The sequence below is a fragment of the Miscanthus floridulus genome, chromosome 16 (assembly GCF_019320115.1).
Source record: "Miscanthus floridulus cultivar M001 chromosome 16, ASM1932011v1, whole genome shotgun sequence".
In the NCBI taxonomy this organism is placed as follows: Eukaryota; Viridiplantae; Streptophyta; class Magnoliopsida; order Poales; family Poaceae; genus Miscanthus; species Miscanthus floridulus.
The window spans coordinates 91,195,555-91,213,067 of NC_089595.1; the positions used below are offsets into that span (position 1 = coordinate 91,195,555).

Consider the following 17,513-nt stretch of genomic DNA (forward strand, 5'->3'; position numbering starts at 1 on the left):
ATACAGAGACCGCTTGACGCTCGTGCCTTGTACGCTTTCCACGCACTAGCAGGCGGGGACCGCTCGTGCCTCGTACGCTTTCCAACGCTCCAGCGGCTGTAGCAGGCGGCGGCGGTAAGTGGTCCCATTTAACATGTGCAGCATCAGATCTACTTTTGCAACATCAAGATGAAACACTTGCAACATATGTTCAAAACAGTTAAAACACTTGCAACATATGTCTGAAACACTTGCGAAACACCTGAAAACACTTGAAAGCCATTGCAAGCGCATGCAACATCCAGATCCAGTTTTGTAACATCCAGATAAAACACTTGCAACATACGTATGAAACATTTGAAACATATGCTTGCAACATGTTATAAACACTTGGAATATATGTGTGAAACAACTGAAACACTTGAACGTATAGTTACAACATGCGTATATAGCCATTGCAACATACGCAACATTCAGATGAAACACTTGAAAATAACTTCTGAAACACATGAAACAAAACATGGCTCCGCTAGCGGCCATTGCCTACCCGGTGGAAAACTGCGGTAGCTAGCAAGCGGTGCTTGGGTGTAGTGGAGAACTCGGCGGCGAGTGGTGAGTAGCAGTGGGGAGACAGGAAGGCAGGCGGCGGCGCTTGGGTGCGGTGCAGCACGCTGCTGCGATGCGGGTGCGGCGGTGCGGTCGCGGTGGAGCACACCGTGGCGATGCAGGCGTGGAGAGTGGTTCGAGTATGGATGCGGGCACAACGGCGATTCAAGAGGAAGGTGAGAGCGATGATTTTTTATTTTTATTTCTGTGTAGATGATATTGTTACCGGTTGGGCTGTTCCCGTAAACGTCGAGGTCCACCAAGGTGCGTCCGAAGGAAATGGACGTCCTACCCACAACATTTCCGTTACTCATCTCGTGGGGGTGTGTGTGTGTGGGGGGGGGGGGGGGGTGGGGGGGGGGGGGGGGGAGGTGGAGTCTGGACACGATAAAAAAAAATGGTCGCGCTTTGAGTGCATCCACCATCCAGTCTGTAGCCGGTTCAAGCAGGGCGCTGACCTTGCGATCAACACGGTGAGCAGAGGCAGAGCTGCCAGCAGATACGGATGGAGTCGAGGATGTCTTGAGTTCATACGAGCGCAACAAAATCTTATACTCAGTTCACTAGGCCATCTTGGCTTGCATGTCCACAAGACCATAAGAATGCAGTCAGTCAGTTGACTGACATGAACCCGGACATGTGTAGTCTATTTCCGTGAAACGGCGTAGGTTTTTCGGCTTTAGCATTCCGTACACTAGTTCATTGCCCAATTCTAGAAGTATGGGTCAACGGAACGGGGCCATAGTCTGGACGTCGTGTATGTGTAGCCATTGCCAACAGCGACTCGGCAAGTATACACAAGGAAGCAGCAGATTCCGAGAAGGTGCGGTTGATCTACACTTCTGGTGCATATTGCAGGTATGAAGTCTGCAAACTCCATCAGCCGCATGACCATATTAGGTTTCATTCGTCGACTTGAATCTCCTCAACTAACACGCACAGAAATGACAAAGAAATCCCATATACCAAAACAATTCAAGTCGTGATATGGAATGGAACAACTATGTTCTTGTCACCTTCAGAACAGTCTTGAGGCGTGTCTCTAGCGGGAGAAGGGAAAGAATGGAAAAAGCGCTGTACGAAACACGCCGCATACCGCGCGTGCCATTCGTGGCTCCCGGGTTGACCTTCCTGTCTGGGTCGTCTCTCTTCGTCTCGCAATCCAATTGGTCGCTCGCTTCATGCCTGTCACGAACTCCCCGCCGTCCAATTATGATCCACTTGCATAATTTGTCGCAGATCAAGCGCCAGTTCATGAAGCCACGAAACAGTTGATCACCCATATAAAGTCCTACTAGCAGAGCAGAGCAGAGCAGCTAGCCACCACCGAACCGAGCTCGCGTCTCCTCCGTCCCGTCCCGCCCTGCACGGAGCGAGCGAGATGGCGGCGTCGGGCGGCGCGTACGCGGCGCAGCTCCCGGCGGTGCCGGACTGGCTGAACAAGGGCGACAACGCGTGGCAGCTGACGGCGGCGACGCTGGTGGGCATCCAGTCCATGCCAGGTCTGGTGGTGCTGTACGGCAGCATCGTGAAGAAGAAGTGGGCCGTGAACTCGGCCTTCATGGCGCTCTACGCCTACGCGTCGTCGCTGCTGGTGTGGGTGCTGGTGGGGTTCCGCATGGCGTTCGGGGAGCGGCTGCTCCCGTTCTGGGGCAAGGCCGGCGTAGCGCTCTCCCAGGGGTACCTCGTCGGGCGCGCCTCGCTCTCGGCCACCGCGCACGGGGCCACGCCCCGCACCGAGCCCCTCTTCCCGGAGGCGACGCTGGTGCTGTTCCAGTTCGAGTTCGCCGCCATCACGCTCGTGCTCCTGGCGGGCTCCGTGCTGGGCCGCATGAACATCAAGGCCTGGATGGCCTTCACCCCGCTCTGGCTCCTCTTCTCCTACACCGTCGGCGCCTTCAGCCTCTGGGGCGGCGGATTCCTCTACCACTGGGGCGTCATCGACTACTCCGGCGGATACGTCATCCACCTCTCCTCCGGCGTCGCCGGCTTCACCGCCGCCTACTGGGTACGTACGTGCGTGCGCCTCTGACTTCCGTTGTGATCCACCCCAATTCCCATCCCCAGTTCCCTACGTCGTCACTGGAATGGTGACGTCACTCTGTCCCCGCCCGCCTGCGGCGAGGTCAGGTCACTGTTCCGGTGGCTCGGGTTTGGGTAACGTGTTTGGTAGGTGTGGACTGTATAGACGCAATACTGTATTCATTTGACAGCTGGGCAGGCAGTGTGGATTCCTCGCGGAGACGCCACTGTGTCTGTGGGAATGCACGCGCTGCATCACAGACTCATCACAATAATAATAGAATCATCGATCAGCAGCGTGTCTAGATTCAAAGTCATCTAGGAAGAAATTAATGCGTCCGGTTGCAGATTTTTTATTTCTCCTGCACCTTTTGACAACCAGATAACACTGGCATATTGCTGATGGCTGCGCACCGGAAAGGCCAAGTACTTTCGTCGTCTGTTCGCTCGGTCTTATTTGGTTTGAGTCGGTGAACCGTATTTTTCTCTTGGTATTTTTAGCCAAACAAGTTTAAATGAACAGAACGTTTAACCCCAATGAACATGTGAACAAATTAGATTAGAGGGTATTTGGTTTTTTCTCCTAAACTTTAGTTACTGTCCCATCGGATATTTAGACACATGCATGAAGTATTAAATATAAACTAATTACGAAACTAATTGCACAGCTTGCGACTAATTTACGAGACGAATCAAGCCTAATTAGTCCATGATTTGACAACATAGTGCTACAGTAAACATATACTAATGCCAGATTAATTAGGCTTAATAAATTCGTCTCGTGAAATACTGACGGATTCTATAATTTGTTTTTTTATTAGTATCTAAACACTCCATGCGACACTCTTACGTGAAATCTTTTAAATTTTAGTGGATTGGATAGGATAGCCTTCGGCTGTAGCCGCCAAGGGCGACGGACGGACGGCGCGGACCGGCGGTACGCCTCCCATGGCCATGGCCATTGGCCGACTGGACGCAAGTTGCTGATGTTGACGCTTGGGGTCTCAATCGTCGTGTCATCTTGCAATGGCAACAACGCAACGGCAAGGAAGAGCGACCGGACTGGCTGATGGGAAATGGCTGTTCCATTTGCTTTTGTGTTGCCGACAGGTGGGCCCGAGGCTGAAGAGCGACCGGGAGCGCTTCTCCCCGAACAACATCCTGCTGATGATCGCGGGCGGCGGGCTGCTGTGGATGGGCTGGGCCGGCTTCAACGGCGGCGCGCCCTACGCCGCCAACATCGCGGCGTCCGTGGCCGTGCTCAACACCAACGTCTCCGCCGCCACCAGCCTCCTCACCTGGACCTGCCTCGACGTCATCTTCTTCAACAAGCCGTCCGTGATCGGCGCCGTGCAGGGCATGATGACGGGGCTCGTCTGCATCACCCCAGGAGCAGGTAAACCACTGGTTGCCCCCCTACTACCATCCTAATCCTAGCTCTCCCGTACGGCCTTTGCCTCTCCGTACATCCCAGAAACTCATGTGTTCACGGGTTGCGTCGTCGCGTGCGCCGAGACGACATTCTGCTGATTGGGCTTCATCAGTCGTCTGGGTCGTCGGAGCATGCGGCATTTGGCTGTACCTGTATTATGCCTAAACCAGGTTTCATTTCAACGTCAAGCGATCAGAACGGATCAGAAAAACTAATGCAGAGTCAAAAGAGGGCGGTGGAAAACGGGCAACCGGCAGCCAATCGCGGGCACGTCAGGCTCGACCGAAAGCGAAATCTGCAGAGCCACCCACGTTCTCGGCGCCGCGCCTCACTAGCCGCCGTGTTACTACTACCTTATTAGGCGCGACATGATTAGGCGCCCGGGAAATTGCTTTGTGAAATCTGTAAAATTTTCGTGTGCATGCATGTGTGTGTGTGCAGGCCTGGTGCAGACGTGGGCGGCGGTGCTCATGGGCGTATTCGCGGGGAGCGTGCCATGGTTCACCATGATGATCCTGCACAAGAAGTCGGCGCTGCTGATGAGGGTGGACGACACGCTGGGCGTCTTCCACACGCACGCCGTGGCGGGCCTGCTGGGCGGCGTCCTCACGGGGCTGCTGGCCACGCCGGAGCTGCTGGAGATCCAGTCCCCGGTGCCGGGCCTCCGCGGCGCGTTCTACGGCGGCGGGGCCCGGCAGGTCGGGAAGCAGCTGGCGGGGGCCGCCTTTGTGGTGGCGTGGAACGTGGCCGTCACGTCGCTCATCCTGCTCGCCATCGGCCTGGTGGTGCCGCTGCGGATGCCCGACGACCAGCTCATGATCGGCGACGACGCCGCGCACGGGGAGGAGGCCTACGCGCTCTGGGGTGACGGCGAGAAGTTCGACGCCACGAGGCACGACTTGGCGGCGAGGGTCGGCGGCGGTGGCATTATGGATAGGGAAGGGTCGGCGGACCAGCGGATGTCAGGCATGGGAGCCAGGGGCGTCACCATTCAGCTGTAGGCGCGCGACCGGTCTGTGCGGGAGGACACGGCGTTTTAACATACATTTTTTTTTTCGCGAGAAAAGAGCAATGTTTTTTTAGGCTTTTTATTAGGCACAAGAAGAAAGGTTTCGCAGATCCTTGTATCATATTTGGGCCACAGGCCCAGAGCGTGCAGTTGCTGATTACTAGCGTATCGATACCAGACCGTAAATGGGCCATAACACGATCCAACGTCAATGTGACGGCCGACGGCCGGGACGTGTTCCTTGGATCGCCGTGGTTCATGAATCATGGCCAACGTCAAGTTCTCGAGGGTGAGTGGGCAAACACGCAAAGAACCCACATGACTCGGGCCGCAATAAGCACATGTAAAGTCCCTTTTATTCGATCAAAATTACAAGGTTGCCACACAAATACAAAGCACACCAACAGAGATGTGAGGAACCATGGTGTTAATTAGTTGGAGACGACTCCTTGGAACACGGCGGTCAGTTCGGCTTCTTCCAGCACGTGCCCCTGGATGGCCTCCAAGAGCTTATCCCTGGTCACCTGCAATTCGATCACACACAATTCAAGAAGTATATATATATAAACACTTAGCACGCTCCCAACAAAATTTTAGCATCAAACATTCGTACACGCATGCATGCGCGAACGAACGTACCTTGTTGCCGAGGTGCAACTCCTCGTCGAGCGCGTAGAGCTTGAACTGGATGCGGTGACCGTGGGAGGGCGGCACGGGCCCGCGCCACCCGGGCTGCTTCCAGTCGTTGATGCCCTCCTGCAAGCCGCCGTACTCGCGCCCCGGTGGGGCGGCGGCGCCCCCCTCCCGGCCGGAGAACCCCTCGGGGAGGCCCTTGGCGGGGCGGGATGTTGGCCACCACCCAGTGCGTCCACGGCAGGACGGGGTCGGCGTCGATGTCCTGCACCAGCAGCGCCAGCGACCGCGTGCCCTCGGGCACGCCGAACCACTCCAGCGGCGGCGACATGTCCTTCTTCGCGCCCTGCCCCTCCGCCGAGTACTGCCGCGTCAGCCGCCCGCCGTGCGCCGCGATCGGATGCGACACCAGCCTCAGGCCGCCCTCCTGCGCCATGGTGACCGCCGCGATATGATACTCCTGCTGCTCGTGCCGCCTGCGACGACTGCGATGCCCCGGGCGCTTCGCGTGCGTTGTTTTGTTTCTTTTTGCCGACCGAGTGTTCTAGCTAGTTCCCTCGAGCTTGTGTGTGAGGACGGAAGCCGATGGCGTCAAGTGAGAGCCTTCAATAAAGTGGGCAGCGGCGCTCGGCGGACGCGTGTCCCGGCGGCGAGGGGGGACGTGGAGTCGGCGCTGGAGTCGTGTCGTGTTTTCCGGATGGCAGAGGCGGGACCGGGCGCATTCTAGAAATTTACAGCTCAAGCATCGATTAGCGCTAGAGAGCTGGCTTACAGCGGTGTTTGTAATTGTAATTGTAATTGTAATTGTAATTGTAATTGTAATTGTAATTGTAATTGTGATGAGTGCTAAAATCGTCGAGAGGGTTCGAGTTTGACGCTCTGGCGCCGTTGCCTATGCCTTTCACGGGCCGAGACTCTGGAAAAGAGAAATTTTTTTCTTTGGCCCTTAAGAAAGTGCTACTTTCTTGCAACTTGTTTGGATGATGGGTTTTCAAAAACTGTAATATCATAATCTATGGTTTTATAAGCCAAAGAGATACAAAACCAGAATTAGGAAAAAGAGGTCATAAGTGAAGTTTTTAAAACTTCAAAAAGACTATAGTTTCGACAAAATCATAGTTTTAAAGACTACAAAATTTGTTGCATCCAAACGCCCAATAGCTTTTAAAAACCAAAGTATTTTGTAAAACTATAATATTTCTCCAATACTTCAAAAATACTTTGCATCTAAATAGGGCCTTGGCCTTTTTTATCTCAAACTTGCTTATTTGCCACTAAAACAAATTTTCTTTGATTTCTTGGTCCTTCTGTTAGTTTGATAGCTAACGGTGTTAAGTTGCATATGAAATTACTCTTTTACCTCTGGCGTCGAAAGCAACAGTTCAATGATCTACAGCTGTGCTGTACTGGTCTTTCAGGCTGCCTACCATCACTAATTTTTTCAAAATAAGATACAATAATTTTGTCAAGCATAGAATCATTATTTTTTACATATATTTCCATATAACGACATCACACTCACTATTTTAAATTCATATAATTTTTTTTCAAATATTCAATCATTATTTTTCAACCTATCTCCTTAATGTTTCATCTAGTGATTTGTCATTATTGTGTATGCGTTGGGGGGTTGCGTCATATGTTGGGGACCCCACTTTTATGTTTAGGGCCCAATTACATAGTCTAGGTCTCACCAAATAATATGTAGGGACTATTTGTAGCCTTTAGTGACATTTTATAAATACAAGCCCCTAAGAGGTCCATTTGTAGCTCTTAGTAGCATTTCTGTAAATACAAATTCCACTAAGTGACATGAAGAGAACCTCCTCTCCCACCTTCTCTATAAAAGGGATGAGTGGAGGAGGTTGCTTTCCTCTCTCTCATTCGCTCTCTCACTATTCGTCCTCTTATTGTTGTTGACTAAAACAACAGTATGTGGGCACTTAGATTGCAACTATGGATTTTAATTTTAAATAGTCAGTGTGTTGCCAAGCAAATATATATAAAAAATAATGATTCCATGCTTAAAAAATATTGTATCTTATTTTGTAAGAATTATTGATAGTAGACAGTCTAAAAGACCTATACAACGCAACTATAGGTCGCTAAACTGTTGCTTTCGGCGCCAGGGGTAAAAGAGTAATTTTGCGTACAAATAGCAAGTTCGTTTTACAGTCAAATAAGCAAGTTTGAGAGAAAAAAGGGCCAAGAAATTAAGTAGCACTCACTCGCGAAGCTATCATTTTGAAGCTAAATTTCAAGAAAGCATTCGCTAGGGGTAAAAGAGTAATTTCGCATGCAAATAGCAAGTGCATTTTGGAGCCAAATAAGCAACTCACTCGTCGCGAAGCTATCATTTTGAAGCTGAATTTCGAGAAAGCATTTGACACTATCGAGCACTCGACCATCATCTTGATGATGCAACACATGGGCTTTCCTAAAGATGGCAACGGGTACAAAATACTCGCATGCCCGCGGGCAATCGACCCGTTGGGCAAGGATACGGGTGCGTGAGTCTGCCCGCGGGCACGGATATGGATGCATCCCCAAACCTGGCGGATATTAGCTGACGGGAAAGAAAATGTTCTACCCGCACCCACATACCCGCCACACCCGCTCCACAACCTTCAGTCTGTTCAGTTGGCTGGTTCGTATCGTTGCTGGTTTATGAAGAAGTACTGCTGGCTGATTTGTGTGAGAGAAAAATACTGTTCCGACTAGAAATTTACGAACGTTTACGACAAGCCACAGCCAAACGAACAGGCTGCTTATCCCTTTGAGGTGGCGTTTGGCTGCAGAGAGAGAGCGCAAGCTTTTTTAAATAAAATAAAACAAAGAGCTAGGGAGCCACACACACGCGTAGGGAGCCAGGAGCCGTCAGGAGCAATCCTCACACCGGCTGCCCACTCGCCCATTCGGCCTTATCCCAAATTCCCAATCCTCACAGTCTCACACACACACACGCAAGGAGCCAGGGAGCCAGAACCAACACATGGAAGGGGACCTGGTGGCCGGCGACGAGCAGTGCAGCTGCATGGGCGACGAGTAGCGTGGCTGCGCGGGCGACAAGCAACCGCGTCCCTTCACGGACCAAGCTCAAGCTCGACACAGCCTACTACTTCGCCTTCTTCACTCAGGCTGCGACGGCCGTGGGGAAGGGGACCAAGCCAGGCGTTGCCCGAGAAGGTGATGATGGCGGCGCAGCTCGCGCGGATTGGAGCCACCCTACCCGCCTGGCAGCCGTCGTCGCCCGACAGCCCGGCACCCCTGCCGCCTCCGGCCGCTGGATCTGGAAGCGAGCGAGGCGAGCTGTAGTAGACGATGGAGAGGGTATTAAAGGAAGTCAGGCCGGGGTTGCACTCGCTCGCGTCCGTCGATGGCGACCCCGCGGCGAGCAACCAGAAACGAGTTGGTGGGGAACCTCGCCTGGCAGCCGTCGTCGTCCATCCCATCGCGCCGTCCTCCTCCAGATCTGGCGGGCACACGGGCATGCCCGCAGATAGCGGGCGCGGGCACAGGATGACACCCGTGGCAGGTGACGGGCGCGGGCGCGGGCATGAAATTTTCGTCGCAGGCGCGGGCACACGACACTGGTATCCGCGGGCATTTTGCCCGTTGCCATCTTTAGGCTTTCCTGATAGATGGTTGGCGTGGATTCAGTGTATCCTCTCCTCCGGGTCATCAGCGGTGCTACTTAATGGGGTGCCAGAAAAGTGTTTGTAAACATGGTGTTCGTTAGGGTGACCCGCTATCCCCTCTCATGTTTGTGCTAGCGGTTGAGCTACTGCAACTTCTTGTCAACAAAGCAGTAGAGAGAAATCTTCTTAAGGCACCAATTCCACAAATCAATGGTGACTTCCCCATCATCCAATACGCGAACGACACGCTGCTATTTTGCAGGTTGAGGGGGCTGTGAGCGACCCAACAAAGGTCAGCTCTAGAGGACCACAAAGGCCACTCTAGCCGGAGTCTTTTCTAACTCCTTTTCCGCCTTCCACTAGTTGATCCCTTCCCTGGTGGCGGTGGAATTGAACCAGTACAAACTTTCTGAGGCATACCACAATCTCTCGAGTGCTCTTCGGCGATGCCTAGTCGTCTAGGACCGAAGAGTCCAAGAGTAACAAATGCAAAACACGAGATCAACAAATATGCACAAGTGCTCAAGGGTGGCTTGCTCTCAATTTTGAATCTCACTCAACCCACAAGATAGATTTTGCGAATTGGATCAATCACTCACTAAGAGAGGGTTGGAGAGTGTTCTCAAGGCTCAAAAATGTGTTAGAATGTCAGCAAAAAATAGCAGCTTCCAAAGGTGGAGACTTGGGGTATTTATAGCCCCTTTGAAAAACTAGCCGTTGGGCTCAGGACGTGCATATCAGACATGTCCGGTAGGCATATGACTTGCACCGTGCCAAAGTTAGGGAGTTAAAGGCGTGCAAAGCGTCAGAACTCCCAATGATTGCCAGGACTTCTGACTCCCAGAACTCCTGATGCTTCCCGGGAGTTCTGACTCCCGGAACTCCTAATCCGAGCCAGAACTTTCGACAAACCAAACTTCAGAACCCAGAAGAAGTCAGTGTGACCAGCCCCTACCGGACATGTCCGGTATGCTCGGTCACAACAAGGTAAGTTGGCTCTTGCGTCTCTCTCTCACTCAAACCTGACATGGGTTGGCTTGAGCACTTGAATAATCATTTATCATCATGATGCATCCCTCTTAATAGTATGACATACCTATTTACTCAAGATCAAATGAAAAAGTAATTTGAACCTCTTGAGTTGATTTTCTTAAAAGTCAAATGTCATAGCTCTCAATCTTCATCAAGTGTTGGGTAAAAAATTACTCAAGCATCAAAGTTTGAACACAAGACAAAGTTGTAATTATTTTATCCTCGTCCTGTATATGTCAGAGGGGGTATTTATAGGGGACCCAGTTTTCATATTTTACACAAAATGACTATTTTACCCCTAACTCAAATATGTAGAACCCTTTTCAACTACAAGGGCGAAGTGGTCTTTTTTCCCTTCCGAGTCTTCATTCTTCAACTTTTGGCCTTCAATCTTCTTTGTGTCTTCATATCTTGGGACTTAGTCAGTTCTTGCCCTGCTTCTTTTCTGTCTTTGAAATGTTAATCGAAGTCAAATACTTGTCTTCGCTTGGCTTTGTTTCCTTTTCAGCGAAGACAAGCTCTCTCCAACAAAGTCAAAATCCCTTTCATGAAGTTTAAACTTTCATCTTCGCTATGCTTCTTTACCTGCATGCAGATTTTGTTATGAAAATTATAATTTCAACTTTAAAGTTTTAGGGGCTGAGTTTTTCTGGCGAAGTTAAATCCCCAATAGTAGCCCCTCGTGGGCGAAGGCCTACTCCAAAGGTCTGAATCCCGCGAAGTTTAGATTTAAAACGAAGACAAAAAAATGTCGTCCCGAACTTTGGAGTTGACCATTTATAGCCGTTAGATTGTGAACAGTTCTTTTTTTTTGAATTGTAACGTTCATATTTGACCGACAGAAGCTGAACCGTCAGGTTTGACCTGAAGCTGCCTATATATACTTCGTTCCCTCCACCTATTTTTGTTACTTTATCAAAGACGGGGAGGTGCTGCTGAAATTTTCTTTGAAGCGAAGTCGAAAAATTTAGCCGAGCCAAACTCTTTTCCGAAGACTATTTCCTTCCAAGGGTGAAAGTTTTTGTTCACTAAAGGTTAATTTTAAATTTGTCTGTTTCTGTTTTCTTTCTTTCTTCTGTTGTTGTTGTTTTTAATATTTGTTTTGATGAGAAATTTCTTATTTTCTAGATGTCTGATCAAGAGAAGAATGCCTCTGCAAACTCTCTAGTTAGATCTAATCAATCTGACTTGGGTGAAGATTTATCGGATGTTTCTGCATCTGAGTCCGAGTTGGTTAGTGATGACACAAAGTCTTTAAAGTTTGGCCAAACTTTGATGGATGATAAAGAGTTGGATTGGATGGTGACTAATCAGATGATGGCGAGGGCATCTGTTTGTTTGCCTAGAAATGAAGTAGTTCCTGATCCGAAGCCTCATGAATATGTGGTTTTTTGAGATAAATTTGCAGCTGGACTTCGTATGCCGTGTCAAGACTTTCTTGAAGAACTTCTGAAGGCTTATAATATAGAAATGCATCATCTAACTCCTAATGGAATTGCGAAGATTGCTCTTTTTATTTGGGCAATAAAGTCTCAAGATGTAAGCTTGGATATCAGGGTTTTTTGTGCTCTTCATGAGATGCATACTCAGTTTAGGAGTAAGAATGTGGATGGGAAGACTAATATTAAGTACTTTGGTTGCTATAGTTTTAAACCTGCTTGAGGTGCTAAGAAAATTTCTCCAGCTTCTAAGAATAAATGGGTTGAAAATTAGTATCGGTTTTGGTTTTATCATACGGTTCCAATGATCGAAGAAAAGGATGAGTCAAGGAAGATTGTGAAGCGCTATCCGTTGGCTGCGAAGATGGGGAGGAATGTTTTTTATTGCAAGCGTGAATTTCCTAGTACAAAGAATTCAAAGATTTGTAAGAAGGCTCACAAGTTGACTGCTAATCTACAAAGTGCTCATGATCTTTGCGAAGAATATATTGCAACTCGAGTTTGGCCTCTTAAGAAGGGTTGGAGTTTTGTTCGATTTCGTAAGAAAGTTGTGAAGGGGAAGGATTATATTTTTCCTGACAAAGAAGCTTTCTGCCCGAAGAAGTATACAAGTGATGAAGATTTTGTTTCTGATGTTGAAGTTAAGGCAGTTGAGATTCTGGGCAAATTTTTGAAGAAGGAGAAAGTTTTGATGGACAAAATTCTTAGAAAAGATTATAAGTGTTTGAATAGAATTTTGAAATTGCCCAAATTCAATATGATGAAAGACCTCCACCAGCTTATACTCGTGCAGCGAAGCCGAGCATAGAAAATGTTACAAATAAGAAGAGAGCTAGTGGATGACTTGCTAAGAAGATTAGCAAGAAAAAGAAGGTTTCAACTTCTTTTGATTTAGAGAAGGTTGCAGGAGATGAAGTTGATTTAGGTTTTGATGTTAATAGTCAAGAGGTTCTAGGTCAACAGGCTCGTGATGATGAGGTGAGAATGATTAGTTTAGTTTTTAATTCTAGTTGTTTGACTCTGCTAATGTTGACTTTGCTTGGTGACTATTTCTAGAATTTAGGGTCCAATTTGCATTCTGGTGAAGATGTTGGTGATGTTAGTTTGTCTTCGCCTCCAAAAAATATAGGCGAAGACATTTTGCCTTCTTCCCCAGCTATTCCTGCTTCTTCTCCTGTTCTTGATACTAGCGGTGTTGCTGATGCAACCGCTGCTGCTGATGAGCAAATGGAAGAAGGTGAGACTAAAACTTTAGCTTCATAGGAGACTGCTAGGCCATCTTCTCAAAGTTTTGTTGCTGAAACTCCTCGAGGAACTGCAAGAGATGTTGGTGCTACTTTCCATGTTGCCTCTCCTCCCCAAGTTTTGATGCGAGATATTGATTTAGAAGGTGGGTCTATGGAGACTGATGCTCTAAAAGCTAAGGTTCACAAGGGTAAGGGTACTACTACCGTTACCCTTTATTTTGATGATTCTGATGATGATGTTTTTTATGAAGAGGCCAAAAATGCATGTGCTTCTCGTCTTACCGAGTGCACAATTAATGTGAATACTGGTGAAAAAGTTGCATGTCAACTTGAGAAGGGTGTTTCTATGGGTAAGTTTGCTTGTTATTTTTTGTTGTTTGATTTTGAGTTTTATGTTTCTGTCCTTCTTATTTTAGACTTTGTTTATTTTTGTTGTAGAGGAATTTTTCCCTGACCCTTCATCTCAGAAGGAAACAATCGTTGATATTGGAAAAATGAAGGATGTTTCTCAGGAACCTACTACTCCTGCCGAAGCTTTAGAAACAATTCCCGGTGGAGTTGACCCTAAAGCATACAAGAGGTGCATGGAGTACTGCCATGCTCAAGGTGTGAATTTAGACACTTTTAAATTTGTTGGGATTGGCTTGGACATACTTCACATTATACCAAAGAAGTCAGAGCTAAAGTTGTCAAAGTATATTGATGATGCCTTCGTAGTTTCTAATGCTGAGGCTAAATTTGTTGAGAAATCTTCCCTTGAGTTGGTAGATGCAAATGTTACTATGGTTTACAAGGTACTATGTATTTTTTCTATCTTTGTATGTTGATTTGACTTTGCGACATAATATTTTTTGTTGAAGTTTGTAGACTGCTCTTTTGCAAAAAAGTTTGCGTAAATCTGTTGAAGAAGAAGCGAAGAATGTGGCACTTCAGGAGAAAGGTTTGCTTGAAGAAATTAAGTCTTTGAAGTCTCAGCTTGCTGCTAAAGAAAAAGAAAGAGTAGAAATAGTTGAGGCTCTCCATAATATGGAATCAAGATGTATCTCTGGTGGGGCCAATCTTGAGACAAAGATTGAAGAATTTGATAATTTGAAGAAAGATTTTGCTAAAATTGTGAAGGAGAGAAATTACTTTGAGAAGAAGTCTGCTGAGAAAGATCAAAATTTTTATGACAAGTGTAATCGTTTTTGGGAACTTTGCAAGAATTGTTATGACAAGTTTGGTGCGAAGCCTGAAGATCCTTGCTGGGAGCTTGGAGAATTTAATCCATTCTTTGCTTGGTTATGCTATCAATACAAGGATTTGCCAACTGTTATTTAGACTAGTGCTGATCTGAGTTGTGTGTACGCAACTCGTGCACTTTTCCGTTTGATGAAAGAGACAAAAGATCCTTTATATGAGCAAATGTTGGATAAAGACTTTAAGTTTCCTTCTGTGGAGTCGTTGAGTCAAGTTTCTTCTTGAACTCAATTACTTTGCAAGAAATATTTTAACCAATATTGGAATTTGGGTAGCAGAGTGCTTTAATGAAAGCGAAGAAGAAGATGAAGAAGGTTAGGTTGAAGTTTTCTCTTTTTTTGTTTTTTTTTTCTCTTTTCTTTATGTCTTAACATTTGGTTATATTTCTGCAGCAGCTTGAGAAGGAAATTGCAGCTGATGAAAAGGAGCAGAAGGAGCAGGACAAGCGTGAGGAGTAGAGTGCTACGGATGACTATGTTGGTGACCATCCATTTTAGTTGTCTTCGTAGTTAGTTTTAGATTTTTAGTTGAGGGGTGAGGTTTTAAAAGACCTTTGATATTTTTAAATATTGAACTGAGCAGGATGAAGTTGGTGTTATGGGATTGTTAATGTGTAAGGACAACTTTGTCGTTAAACCTTCGTTGTGGTTGGAGTATGCAACCGATGAGGCGAACCCTATGTTTGATTCATTTGTTAAACGTAAGCTGACGTAAGCGTTAAGTTATGATGCCTTTTGTTTTTTTATGGTGTGGTTATTTTGTTGATGATGTATGCTGTTTTAGATTTTGAATCTAAAATTCTGATTGCTAAAAACAAGACGTCTTAATTCCCACATGTCGTTGACTTCGACAAAAAAAAATTAGGTAGTTGTTAATTTTTCCCTTTTTTCTTTTTTATCATGATATTTGAATGTGATATGTCATGCTTTTGATACTCTTATTTTTCCAGTCATCATGTTTAAGTGCTTTGCCAAGCTTTGTTTCTGAAGATTTTCTTGGCTCAGAAGTGGATCGTGTTCTGGATAAAGTTGTTGAAGACTTAATTAGTGAAGCTGCAACTATTATAGCTTCCGAAAGTGACTAATTGTGACTTTTGTTGTTAAACTTGTTTCCCAATATTGTAATATGTAATAGATGATTCTATTTCATAATAGACTTCATTTTTGTTAATGTATGAAGTTTTGCGAAGGCAATGTGTAGACTTCGCTTAGAAATTATAATTTACCTTAATGAGTTTGAGAAACGTCGTCCCCTCACTTTTTTTGTGAAGGCAATGTGTAGACTTCGTTTAGAAGTCATAATTCACCTTAGTGAATTTGAAAAACACCGTCCTCTCACTTTCTTGCGAAGGCAACACGTAGACTTCGCTTAGAAGTCATAATTCACCTTAGTGAATTTAAAAAACACCGTCCCCTCACTTTTTTTGCGAAGGCAACGCGCAGACTTCGCTTAAAAGTCATAATTCACCTTAGTGAATTTAAAAAACATTGTGCCCTTACTTTTTTGTGAAGGCAATGCGTAGACTTCGCTTTAGAAGTCATAATTCACCTTAGTGAATTTAAAAAATGTCGTCCCCTTACTTTTTTACGAAGGCAATGCGTAGGCTTCGCTTAGAAGTCATAATTCACATTAGTGAATTTTGAAAAAAAACATTGTCCCTTCACTTTTTTGCGAATGCAACACGTAGACTTTGCTTAGAAGTCATAATTCACCTTAATGAATTTGAAAAACGCCGTTCCCTCACTTTTTTGCGAAGGCAACGCAGAGACTTCGCTTAGAAGTCATAATTCACCTTAGTGAATTTTGAAAAAATGCCATCCCTTCTGTTTTTTGTGAAGGCAATGTAGACTTCGCTTAGAAGTCATAAATCACCTTAGTGAACTTTGAAAAAATGACGTCCCTTCACTTTTTTGTGAAGGCAACGCGTAGACTTCACTTAGAAATCATAATTCACCTTAGTGAATTTCAATAATGTTGTCCCCTCACTTTTTTATGAAGGCAACGCGTAGACTTCGCTTTGAAGCCCTAATTCACCTTAGTGAAATTGAAAAATGTCGTTCCCTCACTTTTTTTGTGAAGGCAACGCGTAGACTTCGCTTAGATGTCCTAATTCACCTTAGTGAATTTGAAAAATATCGTCCCCTCACTTTTTTACAAAGGCAACGCGTAGACTTCACTTAGAAGTCATAATTCACCTTAGTGAATTTTGAAAAACTGAAGAGTAAATGAAGTGCTATACTTTTAGATATGTTAGCATCATTTTTTGCTTGTTCGAAAAATGATGGTACCTATTTTAGTTTTGCTTTTGCCGATATTTAAGTATTTTTGGGCATACTCTTCGGCTTTTGTTTATTTAGTTATACTCAAGACTTTTTTAGGGAATAGCTTCTCATTTATATTTGATGAGAATTTACAATAGAGACTGTCTCGTTAAAAAACCACTCACCCTATGAAGGGCTTCCCTGAGTGGAAAAAGAGTATAACTCATTTACATTTGAATTGAAACTTTAGAATGTAAAAAACAACTATTTTACTTCTAGAGCAGAAACTTGTAATGAAAAAATAAAGGTCTAAGGGTAGTATCTTTGTAGTGCTTTAATGTTCCAGGTGTGGTCAATCTCCTTCCCATTCATATATGCCAATTGGAATGATCCCAGCTTATTTGTTCTTGTGATGAGATAAGGGCCTTTCCATTTTTGCTGAAATTTTCTGACTGTGTCTTCGTTTCTTTTTCTTTTTAGGACAAAGTCTCCTGGTGAGAGTTGCCTTGGCTTTACTTTCTTGTTATACCAATTCTTTGTTTCTTTCTGGTATTTCTTGAGATTTTGAATTGCTTTCATTCTTTCTTCTTCGAGCAGGTCTTTGCTTGTTATCTGCTCTTCTTCATCCATGATTTGCACATTGGTTCTTGGACCTTCAAACTTTATTTCTTTAGGTGTCATTGCTTCTTCTCCATATAATAGCTTGAATAGTGTGAAGTTTGTTGATCTCAAAATGGTTGTATTGTGTGCCCAAATGACTTTGGGTAATTCGTCGACTCATTTTCCCTTGGGAAGCCCCACTAGGCATTGTGAAATGCCAGTGCAAATGATTCCATTTGCTCTTTTGACTACATCATTTGACTATGGGTGTCTGACTGATGCAAAACATAATTGGATTCCCATATTCTGACAATAATTTCTAAAATCTTGACTATCAAATTGAGTTCCATTGTCTACTATATTGTGTCTTGGAACT

General features: G+C 45.9%; 1 protein-coding gene and 1 pseudogene across 1 annotated transcript; one reads left to right on the forward strand and one right to left on the reverse strand.

Moving 5' to 3' along the window:
- Positions 1–1,494: 1,494 nt before the first annotated feature.
- On the forward strand, positions 1,495–5,245 carry LOC136512329 (ammonium transporter 2 member 1-like). Its single transcript, XM_066506296.1, has 3 exons — positions 1,495–2,593; positions 3,718–4,003; positions 4,481–5,245. Exons 1-3 carry the CDS (start codon positions 1,967–1,969, stop codon positions 5,038–5,040), a joined length of 1,473 nt encoding a protein of 490 aa, XP_066362393.1. The 5' UTR covers positions 1,495–1,966; the 3' UTR covers positions 5,041–5,245.
- A 142-nt stretch (positions 5,246–5,387) lies between these two features.
- On the reverse strand, positions 5,388–6,430 carry LOC136512331 (uncharacterized; annotated as a pseudogene).
- Positions 6,431–17,513: the final 11,083 nt, after the last annotated feature.